Raw genomic sequence first — 26702 nt, 5'->3', positions numbered from 1 at the left:
GCCCTAGATGTGTTCTCATTACCTAACGAGACTACAGAAGTTGAAGTATAAAAATGATGCAATATCTTGAATGAATATCAACCTCCCCAGCATGGAACTGGGTTGGTATCTGGACACTCCAGTGTCATGATAAATCCAAGATTACATCTCATCTTGCCTCAGGCAGGCACAGCAGGGACTTCAGCACACTTGCTCTTCATTGCAGCATCTGCTTTCCTCACACGCCAGTTAATCCCTGTTCTTACAATTCCTATAACATTTTCCAGTGGAAAAAAACAAACAGGATCCCCAAGCCAAGGACAACTCCAGGCTCCCAGGACAGACTTCACCAAAAAGAAGCTGATTTGTGACTTTGTCATCAACTTTGACTTCAGTAAGATTCCCATTTGCTCTGGGAACAAGAAAGCTGGAGAACAAACAGTGACACAAACATTTTCTGGCTCTGGGCTGACAATACAACTAAGAAAATTCTCAGCAGGTAATACCATGGGCCTTGACAGCCCAGCAAGTCACATATGCAACTACTTGGCATTTTAGTGAGACTCAGACAGGGCAGGGATGCCAAACACCACCTGCCCACAGCAAGACGTATCACAGATAGGGATGTCCATCCTCTCCAGTGGGAAACCCAGAGCCAGCACCCTTCTGGGCATTCCTGGTGACCAACCTGCCCAGCAGGCTGCCTAATATAACACCACGTGAAACACAGCTTGCACTTCAGCAGCCTGGGAAAACTTCTAGAAGATTGCTCCAAGCATAAACAGGGCTTGAGTGCAAAGCCTCAGTCCCAAAGTCCACATGGTTTGCTCACTTAGTAGCTGTTCTTGTGCTGCGGAGGAACAAATTTGTTTTTTTTTTTTTTGAAGCTGAGTAGGCTGAATGAGTCTGCAGAGCTGTTGCAGGGCAAAGCACAACTATTTCAACACCATTCCAAACAACCCCTTGGCTGAGTTGCTTCACTTCTAGACAGGTGGAAGAAACTTAAACCACAGAATATCTTACCAGCCTCGGTATCAGGGTTTGCATACAGAGAACAAACCAGAGAAGAAATACATTGAAATACTCTAGTTGTTAGAATAGATCAGGAGCAACTCCTTGGTTGATGTAAAAAAAAAAAAAAATAGGATGTTAGAATCAGCCTCTGAAGTACCAGGAGCCCACCTTAATTAGGGATGCCACTGGCAGTGACAATCCTCACAGCACAATCGTGTTAGAACAGGGTTTGCTCTCCTGTGGAGGAAGGCCCTGGGTGTGTTGCAATGCCAGCAGTTGTGCTGTGGACTCACCATGAGTCATATGGACAGCGTGGTTTTGTTTTCTCTTTCTGTGCTCTCCCCTGCACAAGTGCTGAGCAGCCCTCACTTTGCCCAGCAATCACAGGAAAGCCCAGCACTCTGAAGCTCCACAGCAGTTGTTTACACTCCTTTGAGAGAGGCAGAGCTTCGAGCCGGGGCAGTTGCAAACAGAAATCCCAGAGAAATCCGGTCTGCCAGCCCACAGCCCCACACAGGGGAAAACACGCAGGAAATTGAAAACAGCATCACCACTTGGTTTGTTTCACACAACCGGGCAGTTCTCACGGCAGCTTCGTCTTGCCGATGGTTTCGTGCCATTGCTCCATGAGAAATGCTCAATCACCGCTGAAAAAAGTCCTCAAACCAGGTCGTTTCAGAAAGATGAAACCCAGGGCACACGTCTGGCATGGCACAGTAACAGCCACTGGTCATTGCCCAACTTGGCACAAGCCTGAATGCAGTGGAAGAGCCCTGGCACCAGCACACCAAAGCTGCTGCCTGGGTCAGATATCACAGCCACTGCACTGCCTGGCAGAAGGGTACTTTCCTGCTGGGGATGCTCCCCTCATCTCTGCCTCTGACTGCCCCGCATAAGCAGACATAAAACTAGGTCTTTAACACACAGAAGGTTTTATTTTTCCCTGCTGAAACAAGCTCTGCCCCACAAAGCTAGCCTGTGTGGCGTTGCCCTGTGGATAGAGAGGTGGGATGTTGAAGAGAAAGAAGTCTCTTTAATTATTTTATTCTGGGAAAAGTGATTGAGCCATAGCTAGCATGCTTAGTTCAATAGCTTAACTGGCAGTTCCTTAATGAGCATTAAAAAACAAAGCTAATTTTAGCAATTTAGATATGAGCAAGTAGGGCTAATCAGGGCAGAGGTATTAATTTGCGGTTGAAGCACTCACTTGCGTTCTTTTCCAGATCTGCCAGCGATACCCCAGTTACCCTAAAAGCAGCCAGCAGAACAGGGTCACGGGATGCCTGCTGCAGGGGGAACGGCACTGCCCACAGCCAAGGGAGGTATTGCAAACACTCAGAGGGCAGAGTTAGATTTAGGACAGGAATTCAGTGATTTGGGCTTTGACCCTGGGACATAAGATTCAGGATCACTGGCAGGATTACAGCTCTACCACCTTTCCAGAAAGGTCAGCAGAATTAGGGAACCTCAAAGACTAGAGCCACTATTTTAGTGAGAGGCAGGGGTCGCTCACACCCCCAGTTCCAAGGGGGATCAGACATCGCATCCAGTGGCTTTTACTAAGCATTTCCTTGAGACAGTTAATGTTTAAGCTACCCAAGCTCCTAGAAAACCCTGTTCCTTCTTTCCCAAAGTAGGACAGCTCCTGGGCTTTCCCATATTTTCCATCTACAGATTATACCACGAGCACAGAGCTCCCAGGGCTCTGGGCTGCACCTGCAACTTGCAGAGCAAGAAACATGCCCCGCTGGCTCATTAACAGCCACTTTAATCCAGCAGTTTCAGCAGAACCAACTCCAGAAACAAAGTCCTTCACAGCCACACCACTCCACACAGCCACAAAGAATCCTGTTAGTCTTGAGAAACACCAAGCGAGTTCATCAAGTGCTCATTCCAACCAGCATGAACGGTGCAGGGCTGCAGCCTCCCTCTGCAGACAGGGCTGCTCTTGAGCAAGGGAGAAGTCACCTTGTCACTCCAGCCCTCCCCTTCGTTAACGCCATTAGCATGCCTACGCTGCTGATCATCCCTGGGAGGTAGCTGCAGGCAGGTCTGGCAGCGCTGTCAACAGGAAGGGAATGCCCAGCTGATCGCAGGTCAGCGGCGATGTCCCGTGGGGTGCCCACATCACGCGCTCCCCGCGTGGGACAGCCACCTGCAGCCCCCTCGTCCTGCTTTGATCGCCACCAGCCAACACGCACGGAAGAGCTTTCAGACCTGCAGCTGCCTGCACGCGGCTCAGGGCTCTGTATGGCTGCCAAGAGCTCATCTCGGGGCTGGGAGAAGTTTGTAGGATGTATCTGGAGCCTTTCACCTCCTTCCCGAGGCTCACCATGTGCAGCACAGACATTTGGAGATGCCACCTGCGGCTCTCAAGAAGCCCAGCTCAAGACAACCCTCCCCAAGTCCCCCTCCCAGCCCCAGACAGCAGAAAGCAGCACAGACAGCACACGGCCCCATGCTTTGCAGGGACCCAGAGCAGCCCCGTGAGCAGAAATGAGGGGACCCAGCCCCCCAGCGGGGCTCTTACAGCCTCAGGGCTCTCCCCCAGCACCAGGAACCATTCCGAGAGATTGAGCCAGCTCAGACCCCAGCCCTCCACCCCAGTAGGGCTGCAAAGAGCCCCCTACAGCAAGGTGCTGCAGACCCCCCGGGACAGCAGGAGCCACCCTTGGGGAGCCCCCAGTGCCCCCCACATGGGACCAAGCCACAACCCCCTTCCAGAACCCCAAACCCCAGCCCTTTCCCCAAACCCCAGCCCTGCCTCACCTGGCCACACAGCTCCAGCAGCACCAGCAGCACAGGTAGGACTGGGCCTCGCCCCACTTAAATACCCCACGGGCCTGACGAGCAGCTGAGGGAGCCAATTGGGGCACGGCGGGCCCCTCCCTGGCCAATGGGGAGTGGGGGGTGGGAGCTGTGGGCATGGGTGGGGGGCTCCTCTGAGGGGCTTGGGGTGGGGGGGGCACGGGGCTGGGTGGTCCCCAATAGGGGGTGTGGGTGGCGGGGCCTCACGGGGGGGGTCCTGTGGGACATGGGGACAGGGGGAGATGGGGATGGGGTCAGGGGAGATGGGGATGGGGTCAAGGGGAGATGGGGATGGGGTTAGGGGGAGATGGGGATGGGGTCAGGGGGAGATGGGGATGGGGTCAAGGGGAGATGGGGATGGGGTTGGAGATGGGGTCAGGGGGAGATGGGGATGGAGATGGGGATGGGGTCAGGGGAGATGGAGATGGGGTCAGAGATGGGGTCAGGGGAGATGAGCCTGCCCTGGTGGTTGGGGAGGGGGCCCGGCTGTCAGCCCCCCAGTGCTGCTCCTGTGCCCACAGCCCCACAGATATCTCAGAGCTGGGCGCTGCCGCCCACTGCCATGCTGTGCCAAAAGCAATTCCTTGTTTCTGAGAGCTCGGCGAGGCCCAGGCAGAGCGAGGTGTTCCTACAAACCCACCAACAGTGTGCCCGTGCTGTTAGGGATGAGGATCTGAGCGTGGGCTGTGCCCACCATGGGGTGAAAAAAACCCAGCCTGGGGTTTGGTGCAGGTTGGGAGGTGCTGGAGCAGGATCCGTCCTGCTGCCCTCCCATGCTGGGGTGTGCAGGGGCAGCCACCGGCGGCAGGCAGCTTGCCCTTGGGTTTTTTTGAAGAGTGGCTGTGTTAGCAGCCAGGAACGTGGTTGGAAAGTGCTGGGGTTGGGTGGCCCAGCGTGCTTACAGCCGCTCTCGAGCCGCTCCTCACCTGGCACCGGGCACTGTGAAGAAGGCCCAGAGCAACAGGCATGGGGGCTGTGACTCAGCCGTGGTGTTCCCTTGGCAAAGCTCTCCTGCCCTGCAACCAGGGTGCTGAAACACCCAGGGGAGTAAGACGCCCTCCTGCTCAAAGCCGGTGGCTAGCTACGGCAAATAGGTGGTGAGGAGACGTGCTGCTTCTCAAGCTTGCAGTGATTTCCACAACAGGAGTCGCCTTCCATGTGTACACTTTGCAGAGTGCCCAGCAATGCAGGACTCTGAGCTCAGCTGGGGGAATTTGGGGCTCTTGAATTGAAATAATAAATAATGCGTTTTTTTTTTTTTTAGTCAATGTTTTGCTTTTCTGTTTGCATTTCATCTTCAGATCTCACAAGCTGCTTTGAAGCTATCAATTAAGCTTCCTGTTGTCTGTTTTTGAGATCCGTGAGGGAGGAAACTGAGGCACAGGTAAGAATTATCTAAGGTCTTCTAAAGCTATTAAACCGATTGAGTCACCTTGTTTTTGGCCAGTGGATGCAGCAGACCTTGGGTCTCTTTTCTGCATTGCCCACGGTAAGCCATGGAGGCACTGGGAGCATCGATATGTTTTGAAAATGCGCTGTTAAGCTAACAAAAATGTCAACAATGATCACTTCTTGGCTTTGAGGTTAAAAGGAATCCCCCTCCTTACTTGAGTCAGCCTTGCTGTGGATTTGGTGGCTGAAGAAGACCTCTGCAGGTCCGGCAGTCTAAGCTTTGTCTAAGCTGGGCTTTGTCCAGCTGAGTCGTGAAAATCTTCCCTGGGATGGAGACCTCACACAGCCAGCGTTATGCTCCTAATGAAGAAGCTTTTCCTAATGTTCACTCTGAACTTCTCCAGCTACAGCTTGTGGCTTTTGCCTCATGGTTTACCGCCTGCACTGATGAGAAGACTTTTTGTGCGTGTCTCTGTGAAGTAAGCTTACTATTCAACTTAACCTGGGGACCTGTCATCTAACAAACTCCCCGGCGATGCACAGTCCCTCTGATCTCATTCTTTTCACAAGTTAAATTGCAAATTTGAAGTGTTCAGTGTCCTGTATTAACTCGTAGGCTGATTAGCAGGTATCACATGGTGGCTTTTACAGGCTGTGATGTGTACAGGGGAAGGGGTGGATGTTCTTGTCTATCCTCTGAAGATGTGATGAAATGTTTTAATTTCAGGAGCCAGGCATCACGAAATGAGCCCTGTGTTTTTCTCGGTGTTTGTCCTGTGTATGGACGGTGGGCTATGTCCTCAGGTAAAATGTCAGCGATGCAAATTGTCACTTGGTTCATGGGTGTGAAGAGCCTAAGCACGGCAGTTGTGGTGCTGATGGTGAAAGTCTCACAAGGCAGGTTATATTTCATCACCCGGATGGGTAACACAGCGCTATCGGCACGCTACATCTTCGTGTGCCTTGCCATGTAGCACAGATGAATGCGTGCAGAAGTGAGGAGTCCCATGTGCCGTGTAAGTGGCAGGTGGCTTGCATGAGATAACAAGGGTAATTATAATTAATGAGACAATGCTTGATATCTGGAGTGTGATTTTAGTGACCCAGGACGAAATAGCAGTGCTCGGAGCTCCCGAGCGGCGGGAGACCTGCCTGCAGTATCACAACTCCGAAATTTTGGAGCCTGTAATTCCAGAGCAAAGGTTTGCACGATCCTGTCTGTGATTCTTGGTACTGTATATATGCCATATACTTAACGCAAAGATAAAATCAGAAGTTTGGTGGGCGTGGGAAGGGTGTAGGAGGAGGCAGAGAAACATGCTTGGGGAAGAGAAAGGGAGTCGGGCTGGCTGGAGGGAGCGAGCCCTGTGGCACCAGGCAGTGCTCCCCACAACGGGCAGCGTTGTGCCAGTAACTCTGCAGCCTTTGTGCATGTGCTGTAGCATCAAGGCAGGGACAGAATCCCTCTGGTAAGGATCCCAGACATTACCCCCATCTCCTGTGCTTGTCAGCTGCCAGGAAACCCTGCTCCTCTGCAGCCCTGCTAGCTGTACAGCTCTTGTTTCAGCAGCATCCTGGGCTCTGCCAGTGGACGAGGTGTCTCCAGCTACGTGCTTCTCAGTTCTCCCAGCCCTGTTGAGAGGGCAGCATGCAGGTATGTGGAGGATTTGAAGGATCAGGCCATGATGCTGGGTCCCCAGCACTAGGCCCAATTCCTTTCCCTGCTCTGTGGTGTGTCACAGCTCAGCACCATCCCTTCACGGACCAGAGGCCCCATCTGACACCTCCTCTGCCAGTGCTCCTCTACTGCGACGGACACGATCTTGTTGATCTTCCGTGGCCTTTATTCCATTAGTAATCTGCCGTGATGCTGTGGTCACCTTCCCCAGGGCACATACACAGGCACGAGAAGAGATGATTCAAGGGTGAGGCATGCGTAGCTCTGATTTCTGTTCCTTGGCTCAGCCAAGCAAAGCCCTTGGGCTCCCAGCAAACTCCCCGAGAAGCTCCATGCTGCTCAGGTGTCCCTCATGAACTGGAGCCCACCGAGGCGACGTCAGCCTGTGGTCTTTGCCATTTTTTGGACCTTTGGACCTTTGCAAGGCCCAGAAGATGCGTGGTGACAGCCCTGCCTGCCTCCGCTGCCCGGGGGCTCTGCTGGCTCATGTTCCTGCCTTCGTGTCCTCTTGCCTGACCACTTCCTCTTGCTGGGAGCGAGCGATCCTTTGGGTAGCAGTTGCAGAAATAGTTTCAGAAACAGAAATAGCTAATAACGTCAACTCTAAGCACCCAGCCCCTCACGCTCTAGCTTCCTGTCAGCCGCAGCAGTCGGTGCTGCTCCTCACAGCAGCCTCGTCCAAGGCCACAGCCAGAACCAGCGCCGAGTGTCCTCCACCAGCCCCACAGATCATCCCCAGGGCCGGGAGCGATGGACTCAGGGCTGTGGGGCAGGAGGCTCGGTGCTGGATCCTGTCCTGCGCTGCCCATCTGGCCGTACCATCCACCTCGTGTGGTGATCTCCGAAGGCAACGTCCTTCAGAGTGCTGTGGCCTTCTGCAGACAATTTGCTGGTGAAGTACCAAATGGTTCAGCTCAGCTTTTGCCTTCCAACCAACCCCCCCCCTGGTCTCCCGAAGCCTTCAAAGCTGTTTCCTACTCCAGGACACGCTGCAGCTCTCTGCTGCCCTCGCCCTGCCTCAGCCGAAACGGGCCTTGTGTGCCTCCTCGTTGCCCATCTCCTCAGAGGGTTTCCCAGCCCCAGATCCCCCCAGCAGCTTCCCCAAAATATGGGCAGGCAGCAGCAGCGCAGGCAGGTCCCTGCCCGGAGCCCCAGCTGACTTTGCCCTCACCGCAGGGAACGTCCCAGCTGGTTCTTGGCTGCTCTCCCAGTCTTCCAGTTCACCTTTCTGCTGGTTTTCAGGCTGCTGGCTGGTTTTCTACATGCCTGTTCTGCTCCTCCCTCTACTCCCGCGCTCTTGCTTCATACCTTTAGGTGCGGGTGGGGTGGGTTAACATAACAAGGGTTGTTTTTTGATCGATGAGAGGGTAGGTGTTATCTGGCCCTGCTAAGTGTGTCCTCTCTGCCTCAGGCCATTGCTGAGGCCTCTACTTTTGCTTCCCCAACAATCAGTGATACAAGACTCCCTTTACATCACTCCCCAGTCCCAGGGTTTGCCTAGCTATGCCCCAATTATTTTGGAAATTATAAGAGCATCTCAATAAAAACACATTCCTCCTTGCGCCGTCCATTCCGTTGCTGGATCTTGGCGCACGTGAGGAAAGGTTTCTCAGATATGTTGGTGTCCTGCATTGCACACAGACTCGTGCTGCTCTCAGATGACAGCAGGCGTCCTGCCCACCATGTGTGTGGTCCCAGGAGAGCAATAGTTTGCACCAGCTCGTTCTTGTCTTCCATGGTTCCATCTCCTCTGGGTTTGCGTGTAGCAGCTTTGGAGGAGACACCGTGCAGGGGAGCATCATGTCTGTAAGGAGGGCAATAATAGTCCTGGACCCAAGCATTATCTCTTCATTTTGGTCCTCCAAGGAGTGGTGAAGATCTCATACAGGATGACTGAGTTCAAAACTGGTAAGGGCAAATAGTTTTTCTCTAGAGAAGTCTGAAGAATCACAGATCCACAGCTGCAGCAGCAGAGAGCGTCTATTGCCAAAGAGCCTTCTGTGGAGGGAGAGGAAAATGAAATCCCACGAGTTCCCATTGCTGGAGGCAGCATGACCCCGTGTCACCCCAATGCACGTGGAAACCTCCAGCGCACCCAGGGACTGCTTGACCTTCCTGATGGGCCCTGCTATTTAACCTGGGGGCTCTTGCTGTGCTAAACGTGACACGACTGAATCATCACTAGTCCTTGGGAGAAGCTATGCAACGGGTGCATATCTGCAAACATGAAACATAGACCTTAGCACCTGAGATGAAAGACAAAAACTGGATAAAAGCAGTGTGTTATAGCCGTCTTGGTTTTCTTTGACCAGCTGTTGTGGTTCAGGGGGTCCTGGCTCCCAGAGCACTTCCCACAAGTCAGCAAGTTAAAGCCTTAAAGCATGTTGTGTGCTAGGCAAGAAACAAAGTGCAGAGCCCAGAACACAGATGGCAGAACTTGCTTACGGTGGCACTTAAACAGCAAGAGGAAGAAGAAGGTTCAGCAGAGAGAGGGTTCATGGGCACTGAGTAGCAAAAAGTTAAAGCTCTGGATCAGAGCATGGGATAGCTCTGTATGGCCCCATCTGGGACATACATCCTGCACTGGTTTCCACAAACTGATTTCCAACTTCCCAGAAAACAAAACAAAACATTTTTCTTAGAAAAAAGCAGGACAGAATTAAGTTGTTTGCACATCATATTTTTATTTTATTTTTTAATGAGGACATTCAACTATTGATGTGCAAGCCACTGAATAGTTAGCTGGTACAAAGGCTCAGTTCTTGATATTTTTTCAACCTCTGTAAAGCAGAAGAGTCTGTTTCCTTTACCTGCTCTTGCATGTGTTCTTCATGACTGCCAAAGGACTCTTGCACCAATAAATGCATCTCCTCTACAGCGGGGATATTTCAGAGCCACAAGTCTCTTGAACAAAGCAGATGCGGCCTTTTTTTTGGTGAGCATGGAGGGGAGCCAGCGAGGTTAGGGGAAGATGTCAAAGGTGCTCGCTCCTGCTCCCAGCTGGCCTTCTGCAAGCTGTGCTTCGTGCTGTTACCGTGAGCCTTTTAAACACCTGGAGTGTTTGTACCTCTTTCTGAGATGCTTCTTGTCGTTTTGTAGGACCAAAGGCCCTGCTATTTCTCTTGTGTCTTCAGATATTAACCAGAAAGGGGTGTAAAGGGATTGTAAGGCATGGACAGCGTGAATCACAGCGACTGTCCTGCCCACACAGGGATAAATCTGCCCCCCTCGGAACTGGTGAGACCAGCTATCAGTTCTTCTTTATGCAAGACTTGCTTTAATCATGTCTATCAGCTGCCATTCCTTAGCTGCACACCTGGACTTCCATTTCTCCTGAAACATTCTGCCAAAAGTTCACTTTGAACAAGGAGACTGTTAAAAGTTTGTCTCACTGGCTGCGTCTTTTTGCAAATGAATGCAACGCTGCTTTAAATGTTCATAGACTGAGCTGGATATCCCCGCTGGCAGATGAACCAAGATATTGTTTCCTCGCAGCATGGAGGATTTGCCAGATGGCAGAAGTGTTTTCAATCAGAATCCTGACTCTGAAGGAAAGAAATGCCTAAAACAATCCGAAAGGGAGAAAACTAAAACTCATCAGCCTCTCAGACAACTGCAAGACAGGGAAGTCACGGTCCTTTTTTTCTGACAGTCTGTGGAAAGCTGAAGCTCCCTGGGCTTTATCTCACATCAGAAGTGCTCTCTGAGTTTCTCTGGCAATGTTCTTGTTTTAACAGAAGAAAGGACCTTAAAATGAGAGTATGCATAATTTAACTTGTAATGAAAGCAGTGCTCTATTACTAGAATGATCTAGAATTGAGCCTTATTTTAAGTGATCTGCAGACCCAACTGAGCAGCGTGTAGGATGCAGCACAGCACAGCTTCTGCAGTGTGTGGATTCACCGAATGAGTAAAAGTTTCTTCAGAAACTGCGCTTCTTGCTTCCTGACCCTGATAGTTCTAGGGATGCTACAAGTCACCATACACGAGCCCTTTCCTTGAACAGCCCCTGCGTTACGGTAAAAGCGCGTTCCCTGCACTGTGGTGGGGATCACTGAGGGCAGAGGGACGATGCTCCTGGACTCGAGCAATGTAGTCCTGATGTGGACATGAGATGGGACCCTAATGGGGTGTATGGGAGAGTCAAATGCAAGGTGATAAGGTGCTACCAGAAACACATTTAGGATCTGAGCGTCAGAAAGTTGACCCAAATAGCTAACAGTTTAACCATACATTCCTTGAACATGAGCTTAATGGGACACAGACTACTCCAGGAAAGAAGGGTCAGGTCTGTATGTTGAAGTGGCTTTTTTTTGAACTTTTTGTAGCACTTTACAGAGGTGTAAACGATGCTGAAAAAAGACTGAATGAGGGTAGTAAACAGCTGCTGTTAAACCCTCTCGCAGCTGGTGAGGGATGTGGGTTCTCCACTCCTCTAGAAATGGGACACGTGGGTGACAACGTGGATCCAGGTGCGCTGTCAAACAGCACAGCCTCCAGCTTCAGCCCAGAAGATCCCAACCTGGGTCACACATTTAGGTGTGGGACCTGCCCTTAACAGGGTGCAAACTGTTCTCCCAGTGCCCAGCCTTTCTCCCTGCTCCCTGCCAGGTCTCTAACTTCTGATAACCCCCTTGGACTGTGGAAGGGGGTGTGCTGCTGCAGTAGGTCAAGGTTAAGACCCCTGTGCACCTACAGGGGGGAAAAATGACTTTCTTGCAAGGCAAAGCCTTCAGATGTGGGAGGAAATGAAGCCTGACTGCTGCAGGTCGCAGGTCAGATTCAAGGCTTTTGTGCGCTGACACATGCCTAACCTTTGGTACTAACCTAATCTAGGCCACCGACTTTCAACCTGGGATCCGTGGCTTGGCTGTGGGATCCCCAACAGATCCTAACAGGGCAGGGGGGTCCCAGAGGGGGACACAGGCTGCTTAGGAGGCCTTCGCTTGCTGCATGCACCCACCAGGGCAGCCTGAAAGCAGGGGGGCAGCTGGGGGCCACATCCCACCGACTTCATGGTGGTTTTATTTTGAAGCCTACGAATTCAGCTCTGTGTCTGTGGGCGCGGGGGGGCGTACCACGGGAAACACCGCTCTGCCTTCAGCCTCGGCGCCTCTCGTGTTCCCTTTGTCCGCGAGGCCGCTCGGCTGGGCCTGGGCGGGTGGCGGTGCTGCTGAAGCCACCCGTGGCAGAGCCCTGCCACCTCCCCAGCCCGGGGTTTGTCCCCCACCATCGCCAATTCCCCGCTTTTATACTTTAAATCCGATTCCGTTTCTCAGAAACCTGGCGGTAAACCCCCCGCTTGCAGTTTACTCCACGGAGCGGCCATCCTAAACACCCTTTCTTCTTTCTAATTTCCTCGTAGGGTTACAAGTGAAGGGGAAAACACCCCCCAGGACCAGCCCTGCTTTCCGTCCCGCAGCAGCGCCCGCGGCCACGTTTTCGAGGGGACCACGCGCAGGGCCCAGGGGCTCGGCAGCTGGCGGCTCGGATCTTGGAGGCCTCTCTCAGCACCACAGCACGGCCTTGAGCTCCCGGTAAGGCTTCGAGCTCCCGGTAAGGTTTGGAGCTCCCGGTAAGGTTTGGACCTCCTGGTGAGGTTTTGAGCTCCCGGTGAGGTTTGGAGCTCCCGGCGGAGACGAGCCCCGTGCCGTGCTCGGCGGTGCCGCTGCGCCTTTGGAAGATGGCTGCTGGGAGGGCAGCCACGAGGCGACATTTCGCGCCTCCCGCTCATTTCGCACACCCACCACCGGCCCGGTGTTCCCGGTGCCGTTTCCAAACAACCTAACGGCCCCTCCGGTACCGGGGGCTACCGGGAGACCCTTCCCACCCACCACGGGGGGCTCCCACCGGACCCTTTCGGACCCCTCGCAGCGGGACGGGACCAAAGGGACCGCTCCGTGCCCGACCCCGGGAGGGGGGGGGGGGTCCCGGCTCGGGTCCCGGTTGCGCTGCGGGGCCCTCCCGCGCTCCCGGTTGGGCGTGGCCCCGCCCCCGGCGCTCAGTTCCCGCCAGCGGCGGCCAATGGGCGGGCGCCCGCCGCGCACGGGGCTTTTCCGCGCCAAACTCCAAAGGGCCGGGGAGAGGCGCGGGGCGGCGGCGGGGGCGCAGCGCGGCACCGGCCTCCAGCACCGCACCGCCGGTGAGTCCCGCCGCCGACCCCCGAGCCCGGGACGCGGTAAGGGGACGGCGGAGGAGCTTCCCTCACCCTCCTTCCCCTTCGCTTCTCCCCCCACCCTTCCCCTCCTCCCTTCCCGGCCCGGTGACAGCTGCCGGCACCGGGGGTCGGCGGAGCCCGTCCCCGTTGGGCACACCGGGAGCGGAGCCGCTGCCCCGGGGCTCTTCTAGCAGGGGCTGAGCGCTGCCGGGGCGGGTCGCGGGGATCCGGGAGCGGCCCCGAGCCCTCGGAGCGCGGCCGGGCCGGGGGCTGCGAGCGGGACGGGGGGGGCCGGGGGGCGGGCAGGGCCCCGCGCGGCTCCCGGGGCTGCTGCGGACCGGGGCTGGCGGCGAGCGGGACCGCACGGCGGCGGCCGGGGCCCCGTTTTTTAATTATTTATTTTATTTTCTTAAATTATTTTATTTTTTAATTTATTTTATTTTCTTATTTTAAGATTTTTTTATTATTATTATTTTATTATTATTTTATTTATTTTTCTCTGGGCCGGAACGCGGCGCCCCCCGCCGTGAACGCGCGGAGCAGCCCGGCCCCGGGAAGGGGGGGAGTGAGGAGAGGGGGGGGAGGCGCGGCCCCGTTGTGTCCCCCCCTCCCGGACCCGAGCTCCGCCGTCCCCGGAGGCGGCGGCCCCTTTAAGAGCTCCCCCCCTCCCCTCCCGTCCCGGCCGGGCTGCCTCATTTGCATAACCTCGCGAGGCTTCCCCCGGGGGCGGCCCCCCGCGAGAGCGCAGGGAGCGTTTCAATTGTGGCGCGAGATACAGTTGGCGCGCGGCGCCCGCCCGCGAGGCGGCACAGGGAGGAGGGGGGGGGAGGTAGGGGCGCAACCAAAGCCGTTAGGCGCCCGGCTGGGCGGGCCTAAACCGCTCAACGTCCAATCAGCGGCCGAACCGGCCGGGCTGCTGGCCAATGGCGTGGCGGCGGGAGGAGGGCGGGCCGGCCGGCCGGCTGGCGGGCGGGGGGCGGCGGCGGTGGGGGTAGGTTGCGCGGTGTCCTCGAGCGCCGGGGCCGGGGCCGGGGCCGCGGCGCTGACGCCGGGCTCGGTGCGGGCAGGGTGAGGGCAGGAGCGGCGCCATGTGGATCCAGGTGCGCACCATGGACGGCAGGGAGACCCACCGCGTGGACTCGCTCTCCAAGCTCACCAAGGTGGAGGGGCTGAGGCAGCGCATTCACCAGGTCTTCGGCGTCGAGCCCCACCGCCAGCGCCTCTTCTACCGGGGCAAGCAGGTACGGCCCCCCCCACAGCCCCTCCAACCCCCCTAACACCCCCCCAGCCCCCCCACACCTTAGCTCCCCCTCACAGCCCCCCCCGGAGCCCCCTCAGGGCCCGCTGCCAGCCGCGGGGGCTCTGCCGCCACCTAGCGCCCCGTGACGGGGCTCTCACCCCCCCACACACCCCCTCCCCGAGGGGGTCCCTCAGCCCTGGACCCCCCTCTGTCGGTGGGGGGCACCTCGGTAGTAGCGCTTTGGCCCCCCCCAGCCGCCCCCGTGTCGACCCCCGGCGGTCCCAGGTCCCCCCCCCCTGTCCCCGCTGTCCCCTTGCTCCGTGTTTGTCCCCCCCCAGTAAACCCAGTACCCCCAGTACCGGGCAGGTCTTTCAGCACCCGGCTGTGGGGTCAGCGGAGGGACTGACCCCAACGCGGGCACCCAGGGGGTGCAGAGACCCGGGGGGGGGTCACACACTGGGTGCTGGGTGAGGCAGGCTGTCAGCGGGCTCCTGCCAGTGTCCGTGCAGTCCAAAAGCACTGAACCCAACTATTGGCCATCATAAAACTCTGTTTATTTTCATTAAAGATGTGCTTGCTTTGCAAAGTTAATTCCTTTCTGTGTAACTCCCCTAGTTCGTAGTTTAGGTCTCTTTTTTTTCTTCTTTTCTTTTACACAGAAACATTTACCCAGCGCGATCCTGTAGCGATCGTTCCCTGCTGCGCCCATTACTGCTTTGTCTGAGGTTTTGAGTCGTTTGAAACGTTCACGTGTTTCCTTAGCTCGAATTTACAAACGTCGAGGAAAATACTCGTTAATTAAAAAAAAAAAAAAAAAAGGCATCCTTTGCTGGAGATAGACCTTCAGTTGCTGTCACTTCTTTCAGAATTTCCTTTGAACTCCTGTGGTTTCATGTCCTGTTGGCGTTCTCTGCTCTTTCATTTCTCTCTGCACCTGCTGTCGCTCGGTTCTGCGGTGGTGGCACTCGATAACAATGCCCTGTTTGTCGGATTGTCTCCTCTCTAAAAGAACGAGCGACAGTTTTTTTTGGTTTGGTATCGTGTGTCTCTGCGAGTTCTCATCGCTAAAACAGAGAAAGTCCAGATCGCTTCCTGCACGGTCAGACCTCCGGGGATTGCTCCGTACCCGTTCTGAGCCATAAATCCGAATTGAATTATCGGAGTGATTCCCGTAAAGTGTAAATTTTTGTGGTTTTACTCTGCTTCCCATTGATAGAGAACAAAGCTCGGGGGATTGCTTTTTCTGGTGGTTTGGGCTGGAAGGGGACGATCATTTCCTGTATAATTTCTTAGTCAGACCTTAAATATGTGGTGAAGCTTGTTTAAACTTCGAGCTGCAGCGTAGTCTCGAGTGCTATATTTCAACTCCGAAATGGTGGTGCTCCTCCGAGTTCCTGAAAGGAGAGGAACCTATTGGCCCTACGAGCTCCTCTTACTCCTTGCAGGGGTGGGCTCTTGATTTGACTACATACGGCGCCAGACTTTCAAAATCCGTTCTTAAAATTAGAGCGGGTGTGAAATTAGGACCTGCCTCCCCGTGCTAAACGGTGATTGGGTGGTTTCAAGTTGAATTGAATCCTTTTTGATTTTTACTTTCAATGGAAAAACTGCGTGTTTGCCCGGAGAAAAGTAGGTGATTAATTCTTTGGCTTGTAGGTAATGCTGCGTGTAACAGAGCAATGTCCTCACAACAATCTGGAGCATGTGCAAATACAACGTAAAGACCATTTTGTGTTAATGTTTGTGTTATGAGATGTGTCTCGATTAAGAAAATAGGAACTTCCATTAGATGTAGAATTATCTTTCTATCTTGATAGGATGTGGGGGATCTGTGGTTCAAGTCCTTCTTCCCAGAAGTGGTATTTCTAGGGAATGTGCCACAAACCCTTCCATAGGACACCCAGGTTTAATCTGGGCAGCAGGGAAGCTTTTTTAGTTCGTGGAGTCGGTTAAAAAAGAACATTTTGAACAGTAAGAATAACAATCTATAAGTATCCGTGCTGCTGACGAACTGCCAAGTTCCTTGATTGTCAATGGTTCTCCAGAGCTGTGGTCTCTCTTGGCCCACGGAGGCGGTTGCAACACGATGGGTGGTTTTGAATTGGAAAATCTCCGCTGAATTAAATAACCCGATGGTTTTGATGCTTTCCCTGTAGATGGAAGATGGTCACTCCCTTTTTGATTACAGTGTTGGACTGAATGACATTGTTCAGCTCTTGGTTAGACAAAGCCCAGCAGTGCTTCCTGCTGTTAGTAAGGAGAAGGACTCCGAGCTCTCCGACACAGACTCTGGCTGCGGCTCAGGCCAAAGCGAATCTGACAAAAGCTCTCACAATGGAGAAGGTGCCATGGAACTGGAGGGACAGCCCAGCACGGCTGCGCAGCCCGACTGGACTGACCCTGGCTTCGGCCTCTATAAGGTGAGTGGGTCACTGCAGGAGCGCTGCTTAAAGCCAGCCTTCGGGAGGGGAAGCATTTCCAGTGGTTGAAAACTTCTGAAAATCTTTCAATCTCCAATTGTCTTTTTTTTTCCTTAAACCCTCCAACAGCAAACAAAAAAAAAATACCAGCCAACCACAAACTAATTAAATGCAACATGTTTTGGGTTAAAATATCTTATTTTTCATTTTACCCTTTTAATTAAAACTACAATATGCTTTATTTTATTTTTTTTAAAGCACTGCAAGTACTTATTTTAATTTAAAAACTTCACCCAGTCTTTTTGCTTGGAGTTGTTGCAATTGTCAAAACTGAGTTTTCCTTGAATGAACCAAAGAAAATCTCAACAAGCTGTTCAGAATCGTTTTTGCTTGTCTGTTTCAATGGATTTTATTACAGATCTAGTGAAGTCTTCATCAGATTGAGTAAGACAGTTCAGAAAGCCTCTTGTAAACTAATTAATAGTAGTTTGTACAAGATAAGGCTCTTATGCATTTGGTGTAGAATAGATTTTGAGCCTTAGGGGTTTAACCTAAGACTATCGGGCTGCATAATAGGAACAGGAAGGCAAAGGAGAGCTCAATGTTTAGGATGCTCAGTAAAACATCTTGATAACAGTTAACTTGAGGTGGCTAAATCTTCAAGTAGATGTGAAAACTAATGCTCAAATTGAAAATCCATTTGGTGAGCTGTATCCTTTGCTTTGTGTAGATCAATGACTTGGTTGATGCTCGTGATATGAATATGGGAGCATGGTTTGAAGCCCAGGTTGTAAATGTAACCAGAAAAAAAGCTGCAAATGACAGTTGTGCAGATCCTGATCAGCAGACGACCATTCCTGAAGAAGATGTAATATATCATGTGAAATATGAGGAGTGAGTTTTGTTCATTTCTTGGCTAATACTCATTTGGATTGTGATGTCAATGGGGAATTTGTAAGAATTCATGAAAGTAGAACAGAACTGGGCTGTAATTGTAAGACATTAACTGTAAAACAAAACACGTGGGCTGGAATCATGTTTTTAGAGGTATGAAATCCTATTACCCAAGTTTTGAAAGGGATACGATACTAACAAAGTTAGGCTGACTGATTCTGGCTGTGACTGTGTGGGAGGAGGAGATGTTATTCTTCACAGTGTATTTGTATGCTCTGTCGTATCAGTTCTTAAATCAACTCGTCTAGATACAATTACTGCAAATAACTCTTGATGGTGAATCTGATTTGTCTTCTCTGTCCTTCCATTCCGGCCTTCTACCTCAAGTTATCCAGAAAATGGAGTTGTAGAACTGAGTTCGAATGATGTGCGGGCTCGTGCACGGACTATTTTGAAATGGCACCAGCTGGAAGTAGGACAGGTGGTGATGGTCAACTACAATCCCGATGAACCGAAAGAGAGAGGTTTCTGGTATGATGCTGAGATTCTGCAGAAAAGGGAAACAAAAATGATTAAGGAGATAAATGCGAAGATACTACTTGGGTAAGCAATTCAGAATAGAAATGGGGAATAAATTGAGTTCTCCAGCTCTGCCTAAGCCTTCATGAGGTCTGAGTGACTGCTGAAAAAATGGTACACCAGAAATGCTGAGGAGAGATGGGAAGCTGGGTGACTGACCTTGTAGTACTGTGTTTTCAATTAACTGCCACTGGAGGAATTGGGCACTGCAAGGAATCACAGGGCACACTGATCTGTGGATTTACATACTGCTGGGAAGATGCAAAGCCCCAGATTTGCTAAGAGGCAAAGAATTGTTTTAATTGTTTGTGTTAACCATCTGTAATAGTTTTACAAAAACTTCAGTGTGCTATTTTGTCAGATACAGAAATACAGAATAAACCCTCAGTTTACAAGATGATGAAATCAACCCCAAATCTCTTCTTTAGAAGAAAGCAAGTATACATATAAGGGACTCTGAGCTTTAGTTGCTGATGTATAAGAATGTACTTTCACGGGGTTGCCAGAACGTTCCTTCTTTTTCCTCTCACCAAAGTTATTTTGACTTCGTAACTCTAAAACAGGAGAGGAGTATAGTCAGAAGTAGTTTGCGGTGACAGCAGTCACTGATGGTGATTTGAATGCTACAAGTACCTGAATCTTCATTAAGACGAAGTACATTTTGTCTCATGTCACAAAAAGTATTTCATGGTGCTGCTGTCACGCCCCTATGCTAGAGCAGGCGATGCTGCAGCAGGTATCTTGTGATACGGGGCTGACACCAAACCAGTCTGTGTTACTGGTGCACAGCTGTGAATTCATGCTGTAGGTTACTTTATGATCTCTTTGACATTTATCGACTTCTCCTTGTAGGGATGCTGGTGATTCTTTGAATGACTGCACAATTACGTTTGTGGATGAGATTTATAAAATTGAAGAACCAGGCAGCGCTTGTCCTATTAGTGCCAGTCCATTAAAACGTGAGTCTGCTGTGTGGTTCTCATTTGTATGATATTGTCTTACCTTTTGTTATTCTGTTAATACTCTTTAAGTATCAAGGAGTTCACAAACACTTCTAGCTGTGACTCCTTTGACCGTTTCTAGTGTATCTTGGCACTTCCTGGAGTCTGAAGTAGTGTCGTTTCTCCTTGCTAACAGGACAAAATGGCCCCGTGTGTAAAGCTTGTAAGGACAACCCGAACAAAACCTGCAGGATCTGTGCTTGCTATATCTGTGGGGGTAAACAAGATCCAGATAAACAGCTAATGTGTGACGAGTGTGATATGGCTTTCCACATCTACTGCCTCAACCCTCCCCTTAGCAGTATACCAGACGACGAGGACTGGTAAGTTCTAAGGACGCTGTGCAGTATCACAATTGCCATCTACATCGAGTAGAAAGTGAGGTCTAGGGCTTAATGCTGCCCTTAGGTGGCGATATTGTGACTGTAGGAAGTGAAAAGAGGTATGCTACTGTTATGGGTGGTCTGAGTGGTGGTTTCATTGTTAAATACGACTTTGTAGCTTCTCTGGAGTCTAGTGAGAGCGTGTTTTAGGCCAAAAAGCTGGTGGCTTTAAAACGTTTTATTTTTTTGCATAGTTTTGGGATGTAGGTGCTTATGCAAATTGAAGTACAAGTACCTGTAAACCTGATGCCAGTAAGCTTAGCTTGTGTAGTTGTTTTTATGGGTCATTTATGGGTATTCCACAGTCCCCGATCATCACAGTAGGCTGGTGACATGTACTTTTTTAATATATGAAACACACATGCTGATTACATGCATATATATATATATATATATATATTTTTTTTACCATAAATACAAGTATGGACATATAGGTGAAGGCGTATTTTTATATATATTTGTATCTATGTTGAAATATGCTGTTTAGTTGATGTATCCTGTTTCACCATTTCATACAATGAATTCTATGACACAAATATTTCCTGACCTCTGCAGTGATTTAGAAGCTCATGCAAGGACAGTGGCTAACACAGATCTAATTCCAGTATGGGGAGTTGCTTCAGTGTCCTGTCTGGTTTCATATGGGGAAATTGTAGTATCATAACTCAGTTCACTGAGAAAATTCTCTTTTTTAATTTAAGGCTTTGCTACTTGTTAATTTTAATTGATTTGTGACTTTAGGTATTGCCCTGAATGTCGAAATGATGCAAGTGAGGTGGTTTTAGCAGGAGAGAAATTAAAAGAAAGTAAGAAGAAACAAAAGATGGCATCTGCTAATTCATCCTCGCGGAGAGACTGGGGCAAGGTCAGCTAAAGCCGTTTTTATTTTGAAGAATAGTGTTGGTGTGTGTTCCTTGTAATTCTTGGCTGACTGGTCTCCTTTTTGAAACAGGGTATGGCATGTGTTGGCCGCACAAAGGAATGTACCATTGTCCCCTCCAACCACTATGGACCAATTCCTGGGATTCCGGTTGGCACCATGTGGAAATTTAGAGTTCAGGTACGAAGCTGAATCCTGGCCTCAGCCACTGTAAAGAAAAATGGGAAAGATCCAAGTATTAGATGTGAAACCTGAAGCAATTAATAGTGAAGTGTATGTCACTGGATATGTAAGTGCAGAAAGGAAAGAATTCTGGCTTTGTCTCTATCTAGTGTTCCATAACTAATGTTGTATTGTTCAGGCATTTCAAGTGTTTTTTTCCTTTGTACTTTTTTGGTGACTCAAACTCCAAACCAAACATGTATTTCCAGTATTTTGTCTTGGATAAGTGTAATATCTCTTTTTTTTTTTCTTTTTTTTTTCTGCTGGTAAGACTGTCTCAGGTAACTAGATATATTAAAGTTTTCTCACCCTGTATGAGCACGGGGCGGGGAGCCCTGAGCTATCCAGCCTTTGTTCTTCAAGTATGACATGAAAGTCTTTCAAGACCAATTGCCTTATACAAGTATTTCATTTTAGTGCCTTCATTACTCTAAAATTCCTGGAGCTTGTTAAAAAGCAGTCTAGGTGAGAAAGATCTAAATTCACATCACAAATTATACCCAGGTGTTTAATTCACTGGAGTATCCAACTGCTTATTTTTGAAAGACTTGTTTCCTTTATATGGAGTTGTTTGGATGATGGTGGTGAGGACAGTTTCATCCTGTAATACATGCAAAACAAACACAAAGTAGTACTTATTATTAATTGGTTTAGTTCCAAGACCAGGGAGTGATCTCATTGCTCATTTGCTGCCTAACAGACTTTTGGATTGTATTTTTTCCTTCTCTTATTTTTCCTCCAGGTGAGCGAATCTGGTGTTCACAGGCCCCACGTAGCAGGTATACATGGCAGAAGTAATGATGGTGCTTATTCCTTGGTTCTGGCAGGAGGCTATGAAGATGATATAGTAAGTAAATCCTGATTGTTTATGTCTGAGAACCAAACTATCATGTAGAAGTCTTATGTTTTGTATCAGGCCTTTCCTGTTAAGGTGTACGATGAGACAAGTTCTCACCCTGACTCTTTGCTCTGTTCTTAGCAAACTTAAGAGGGGATGACAGGCAAGTCAAGTCTGGGAGACTTAAATGGGGGTGTGTGTGTGTGGTTTTTCCTTTTTGCAGAGTGCAATATTAAAGATACCTGATAAAAATACTCTTTTATTTAATTACTCTTGTGAATATGTTGCAACCATCCATATACGTTTCAGGATCATGGAAATTCCTTCACATATACAGGGAGCGGAGGTCGCGATCTTTCTGGAAACAAACGTACAGCGGAACAGTCTTGTGATCAAAAACTCACCAACATGAACAGGTTGGCAACACTTGCACTCTGTTCTGAACCTTAGTAACTAGCAGTCTGTTGACCTGAAAACTTATTTATCTAAGTTGAAATCTGTAAAACTGACTTGTAAAACTGTTGCTTTACAATGGCTGTAGATCTGTTGTGCACTGGAAATGCTTCTTACAGTGTACTTTAAATGAGAAATGTGAGACTAATATCACTATAATTCTATGTTGTCTGAAACTTAAGGAACAGAGTAGTAAAATAGCGTAGAAACTTTCATACTCTCTCCTGAATCCTTTGCAGCTACTGTTGTATGAGTCACCTTGGGAGACCAGATCATTCGTAATTCGAAGCTGTTACTCCTGCACTAAGTGTGGATTTGAGTGGAGGAGGTGGTCCATGCAATTAATTTAGGGTAATATAATGAATAATCAGTGTATTTAAAACAAAAACGTGATCCCTAGTCAACAGAGTTGTTAGTGTTACTTAGTATTAGATACTTGCTAGATACTTAGTTTTAGATACTTGAAAGTGTTACTATGTAAGGCAAAGCAGTAAAAGACTGGCTACACGCTTTTACCTGAGACCTGGCCCAGAAGGGGCTCCCATAGGCAGTAATAGCTTCCAGGGTTTTTTTGGTACGTTATTTCTAAGGTTGAGCACAATGCCAGTACACTGGTACTCTTTGTAGTAATGGTACCTGACTGTACCAGTGCAATGCTCAGTAAAATAGTATTCCATGCAAGCTCTGCTTTACTTTGTTCTCTCTCTGATTCTGAAGAGTTTTTGGGTAAATGCACTAAACTGAATGGACTTCCTCTTACAGAGCTCTGGCTCTGAACTGTAGTGCCCCCATCAATGACAAAAACGGAGCTGAAGCTAAGGACTGGAGAGCTGGGAAGCCAGTCCGGGTGGTGAGGAATGTGAAAGGAGGCAAACACAGCAAATATGCTCCTGTAGAAGGGAACAGATACGATGGGATATATAAGGTAAGGAGGATTTGAATTCTACTGAAGTAGGAAAAGGTAATTTGCTTATGGCAAAGAAGCTTTAATAATATCTGGTGGGCTTGCTTCTGGCTGTCTTTTTAGGTTGTGAAATACTGGCCCGAAACAGGGAAATCTGGATTTTTGGTGTGGCGTTACTTACTTAGGAGGGATGATGACGAACCTGCTCCTTGGACCAAAGAAGGAAAGGACAGGATGAAAAAGCTTGGCCTAACAATGCAGGTACGCTTTTGGAACATCACCGTAGTTCCCTTTGACTTGATGGTTAGCAGGAGTTTTTCTATTATACGTTCTTACTGAGGATAACCTGCTTTGCCTTGTGTAAGAATCTAAGAATCAAGATAGCCCCCTTTTAGACTGAGGGTGACATAAGTATGTTCACTCTTGTGGGTTGTTTTCTTTCTACATCAGGAGGTTAAATGGACAAAACTCATTTTTTTGTATGGAATTCTTACAGTCGAAGTACTTTAGGAGGGCAGGGATCTATTATTTAAAACAGATAACCCTTGGAGTAACTCTCAGAGGTCATCTTTCCAGCCTTTAATAGTCTGTAAGTCTTTGAATTGGCCCTGTTTGCATTGAAAGCTTTTTGTTTTGTGTTTTCCTGCAGTATCCTGAGGGGTATTTGGAAGCTGTTGCAAACAAAGATAAAGAAAAAGAAAATAACGGAGATGAGGAGTTTGATACCCCAGGGAAAGGAAAGAGGAAAAGGAAATCAGCAGGTTTGTGGAGTAGGCAAGTGGATATAGAAAGCCTTGTAGGTCTTTGTGGATTTTACCTACTTAATCTTTTTTTTCTTTTTTCTTGTTGTTTAAGAAGTCACTGTGTTTTTTCATTTTCAGGTGGAGGGGAGGAAAAAGTAATTAACTCTCCTACAGGGACTCCAAAGAAAACTAAAGTAGAGCCATACAAGCTGACATCTCAGCAAAAATCTCTTATAAAAAGTGATGAAGCCAATGAAAAACTGTGGAATGAAGTACTAGATGCTCTCAAAGATGGACCGGTATATAATGCTTTTGTATTGCCAAAATAGTGATAATTAACTATTGTACTCTTCCTAAACAAACTTCTTGGCTGCATAAAGAAATTGCCTACATTAAAAAAAATATAGGAAAAATAAAAAAAGTAGGAATTCTGAGACTTCCGCAGCATAACTTAAAAGCACTATTTGAGAGCAGTGAGAAGGTTAAGAACTTGTTAATGTGGCTTTTTTCCATGTTGAGCTTTGTTTAAAGGAGGAAAAAAAACAACCACCTTTTGATGTCTAAAATAATCCTTTGTTTTTTATTTTTTTGGGTTGGGGGGAGGGCTGTACCTTTCAGAGCACAGTAACAAGAAGTTGATTCAAATGTTCTCTTTACAGAAATTTCTAAATAAAGTTGAAGAGGCTTTCTTGTGTATTTGCTGTCAGGAGGTTGTGTTTCGGCCGGTCACAACCGTATGCCAACATAACGTGTGCAAGGTGAGCAGTTGCAGTGACTCTTCTGTTGAGCAGTTGAGCCTTGAACTGACTTGTTAAGTGGTGAAGCAGATTTAGCAGATTTTTTTTTCTGCCTGTTAGTGCTTTAGCAGGACTCAGTTATATATGTGAAAACCTAGGATTTGATGAAAGTTCATTGGTGTAGGGAAGTTCACTTTAAAGAAAGTTCCACAATTGTATTGCTACTGCTTGGTTCTTTTAAAAGAAGATAAGAGCTTCTCTGCAGGCTGAATAATACTGCTAGGTGACACTGATGGATTTGTTAATGTCACAAAGTGCATGGGTTTGTTTTTTTTTTTTTTTTTTTATGAGGAATAATGTGAAGTGTTCTTGTGGAAGCTATGACAGTCCTTAGCATCTCTACCACATACTAAAATGCTGCTGTGACTGATGGCGCTCTGTTGAAGAGTGTGTGCTATTGCATGTAATGATGGAAGTTTTCTCTCCGACAGCCAGCCTTGCATTGCTCTTGGCCTTTCTCAGCTCTTGTCAGCACCTGGGTGAACTAGGATGTAAAAGGAGCCTCATTCTCCAATCGGGGCTTTGTAGAATAAGCTGAACAGCACATCTGTATTTCTTAACTAATTACTTTTTTTTTGTCCTTCACCAGGATTGTTTGGATAGATCCTTCAAAGCTGATGTGTACAGTTGTCCAGCCTGCCGCTACGATCTTGGCAAAAACTATACCATGCAAGTGAATGAAACACTGCAGACCATTCTAACTCAGCTCTTTCCTGGATATGGCAATGGACGGTGATTCTGTAAAGCACTTCTAATTTCCTTGTGTTCAAACTTATTAATGGGTTTTCAATGGGCTTAATTTAAAAAAAAAAAAAGTAGTCTGTGTTCTCCCAGATCCCTAAAAAAAAAAAAAAAAAAAAAAAAAAAAAGTTTAAAGTCTTCCTTGTTTTTAAAAAACTATGAACTTCAAGGAATATCCTTCTGTATGTTTGTGGATTTTGTTTTTGTTCTAAATGTTGAATTTTGCTTTTTTTTTTTTTCCCTTCCAAACTGCCATTCATCAGCACAGATCTTTTTTTTTTTTTTCTATACAAAGTGCTTCCGGTAAGGCTGCTAATGATTGTGAAAGTTCTCGGATTGCCCTCTGTTGTCCCATTCCCACCTCCTCCCCCTATTTTTTTTAATTCAAGAAAAATGGCTTGGTTGCTAGAACAATCTTCAGCATTTGGGGATTTGGCCATAAAGGTAGATTTTTGCATCACCTTGGCAGCATTTTGATGCTCACCTTTTACAAGATGGTTCCTGGCTTATGACTTTTTTAATTGCAAGTGGATATTTACTATTTTTTAAATAACTGGTTTTTATACATTTGACAGACCTATCAAAAGCCATTTCCTGCTAATTTTGTATATCAAAAAAAAAAAAAAGCTGCTTGCTTATAGTCAAGTAGTTGGAGCAATATGAAGTACTACCTCAGTTGGACTTCTTATTAGGGAACTATTTGTTCAGCCAGGTGCTGTCTTCTATCCAGAAATGCCATTGTGGAATATACTAAAGCCATTCTTAAGTGCCTTTTGTCCTTTTTGGAAAGACTGGGCTCTGAATCACCGTATATATTTTTTCATAAGCACTGAATTGTTTAAACTTGCCAACCGGATTTTGTTCTTAGGGTTAAATATAACACTGTAGCTGTATACGATTAGCATGGATTTGCAAACTTTCAGGTTTCCTCCTAATGCTAGGTGTATTATGGTAACATGAATTTCTTTGTTTCAGTGTATTTTCTACCTAGAAATGGAGAATAATCAATTTTGACTTTTTTTATGAAACATTTTGGTTATTGTAAATGACACCAAGAAGGCTTGCTTTTGTGAATGGATTGTCTTTTTCTAACATTACCAAAGTTTGCAGTTTAATACCTCAACATGACAAGATGTTTTTAATCACACTTCACTGCAGACAGACTGGAACAAACGTGCCTGGCTTAAGTTTTCTTAACTCTTACCCTTTTTTAAAATTATAATGTTAATATGTTAGGGGGAAAAAACGTTTTATAGTTTTTTTGCTGAATTTGTCAATTTTTGTACAATGTGCAAGTTGAAGTTCTCAAAATAAATATCTTTTCAGATGAAAGTGGTGACTGTTTTCATTTAACTCTTTCTGAAGAAGGTTTCCAGATGTAATTTCTTGAGCGGGAATATGTTCCATTATTCTAAGCCTCTTATTTTTTTAAGGCCTGTTGTTTTTCACTACAAAGAAATTGTGGAAATACTACTTTAATATTCTTGTATTCAAAGTATTTTTCTTGGAGGCACTACTACGAGGCCTTATGTACCATTGAACATGGTATGTTCAATTTAAACAAACAAACAAAAAACCC

The 26702-nt window shown here is 48.3% G+C and overlaps 1 protein-coding gene across 1 annotated transcript; it reads left to right on the top strand.

The window, feature by feature from the left end:
* The first annotated feature begins 14105 nt into the window (after positions 1 to 14105).
* Positions 14106 to 25186, top strand: UHRF1 (ubiquitin like with PHD and ring finger domains 1). Its single transcript, XM_032203573.1, has 16 exons — positions 14106 to 14269; positions 16425 to 16688; positions 17419 to 17582; positions 17970 to 18185; positions 19014 to 19120; positions 19299 to 19485; positions 20287 to 20410; positions 20498 to 20605; positions 21390 to 21494; positions 21795 to 21901; positions 22701 to 22863; positions 22966 to 23103; positions 23492 to 23603; positions 23724 to 23884; positions 24245 to 24343; positions 24972 to 25186. The coding sequence occupies exons 1-16, from the start codon at positions 14117 to 14119 to the stop codon at positions 25116 to 25118; spliced, it is 2355 nt and encodes a 784-aa protein (XP_032059464.1). The 5' UTR covers positions 14106 to 14116; the 3' UTR covers positions 25119 to 25186.
* The last annotated feature ends 1516 nt before the right edge of the window (positions 25187 to 26702 follow it).

This window comes from Aythya fuligula, chromosome 26, assembly GCF_009819795.1.
Source record: "Aythya fuligula isolate bAytFul2 chromosome 26, bAytFul2.pri, whole genome shotgun sequence".
NCBI lineage: Eukaryota > Metazoa > Chordata > Aves > Anseriformes > Anatidae > Aythya > Aythya fuligula.
The sequence above is the reverse complement of the archived record's forward strand: the minus strand, read 5'-3'. Positions and strand labels throughout refer to the sequence as shown.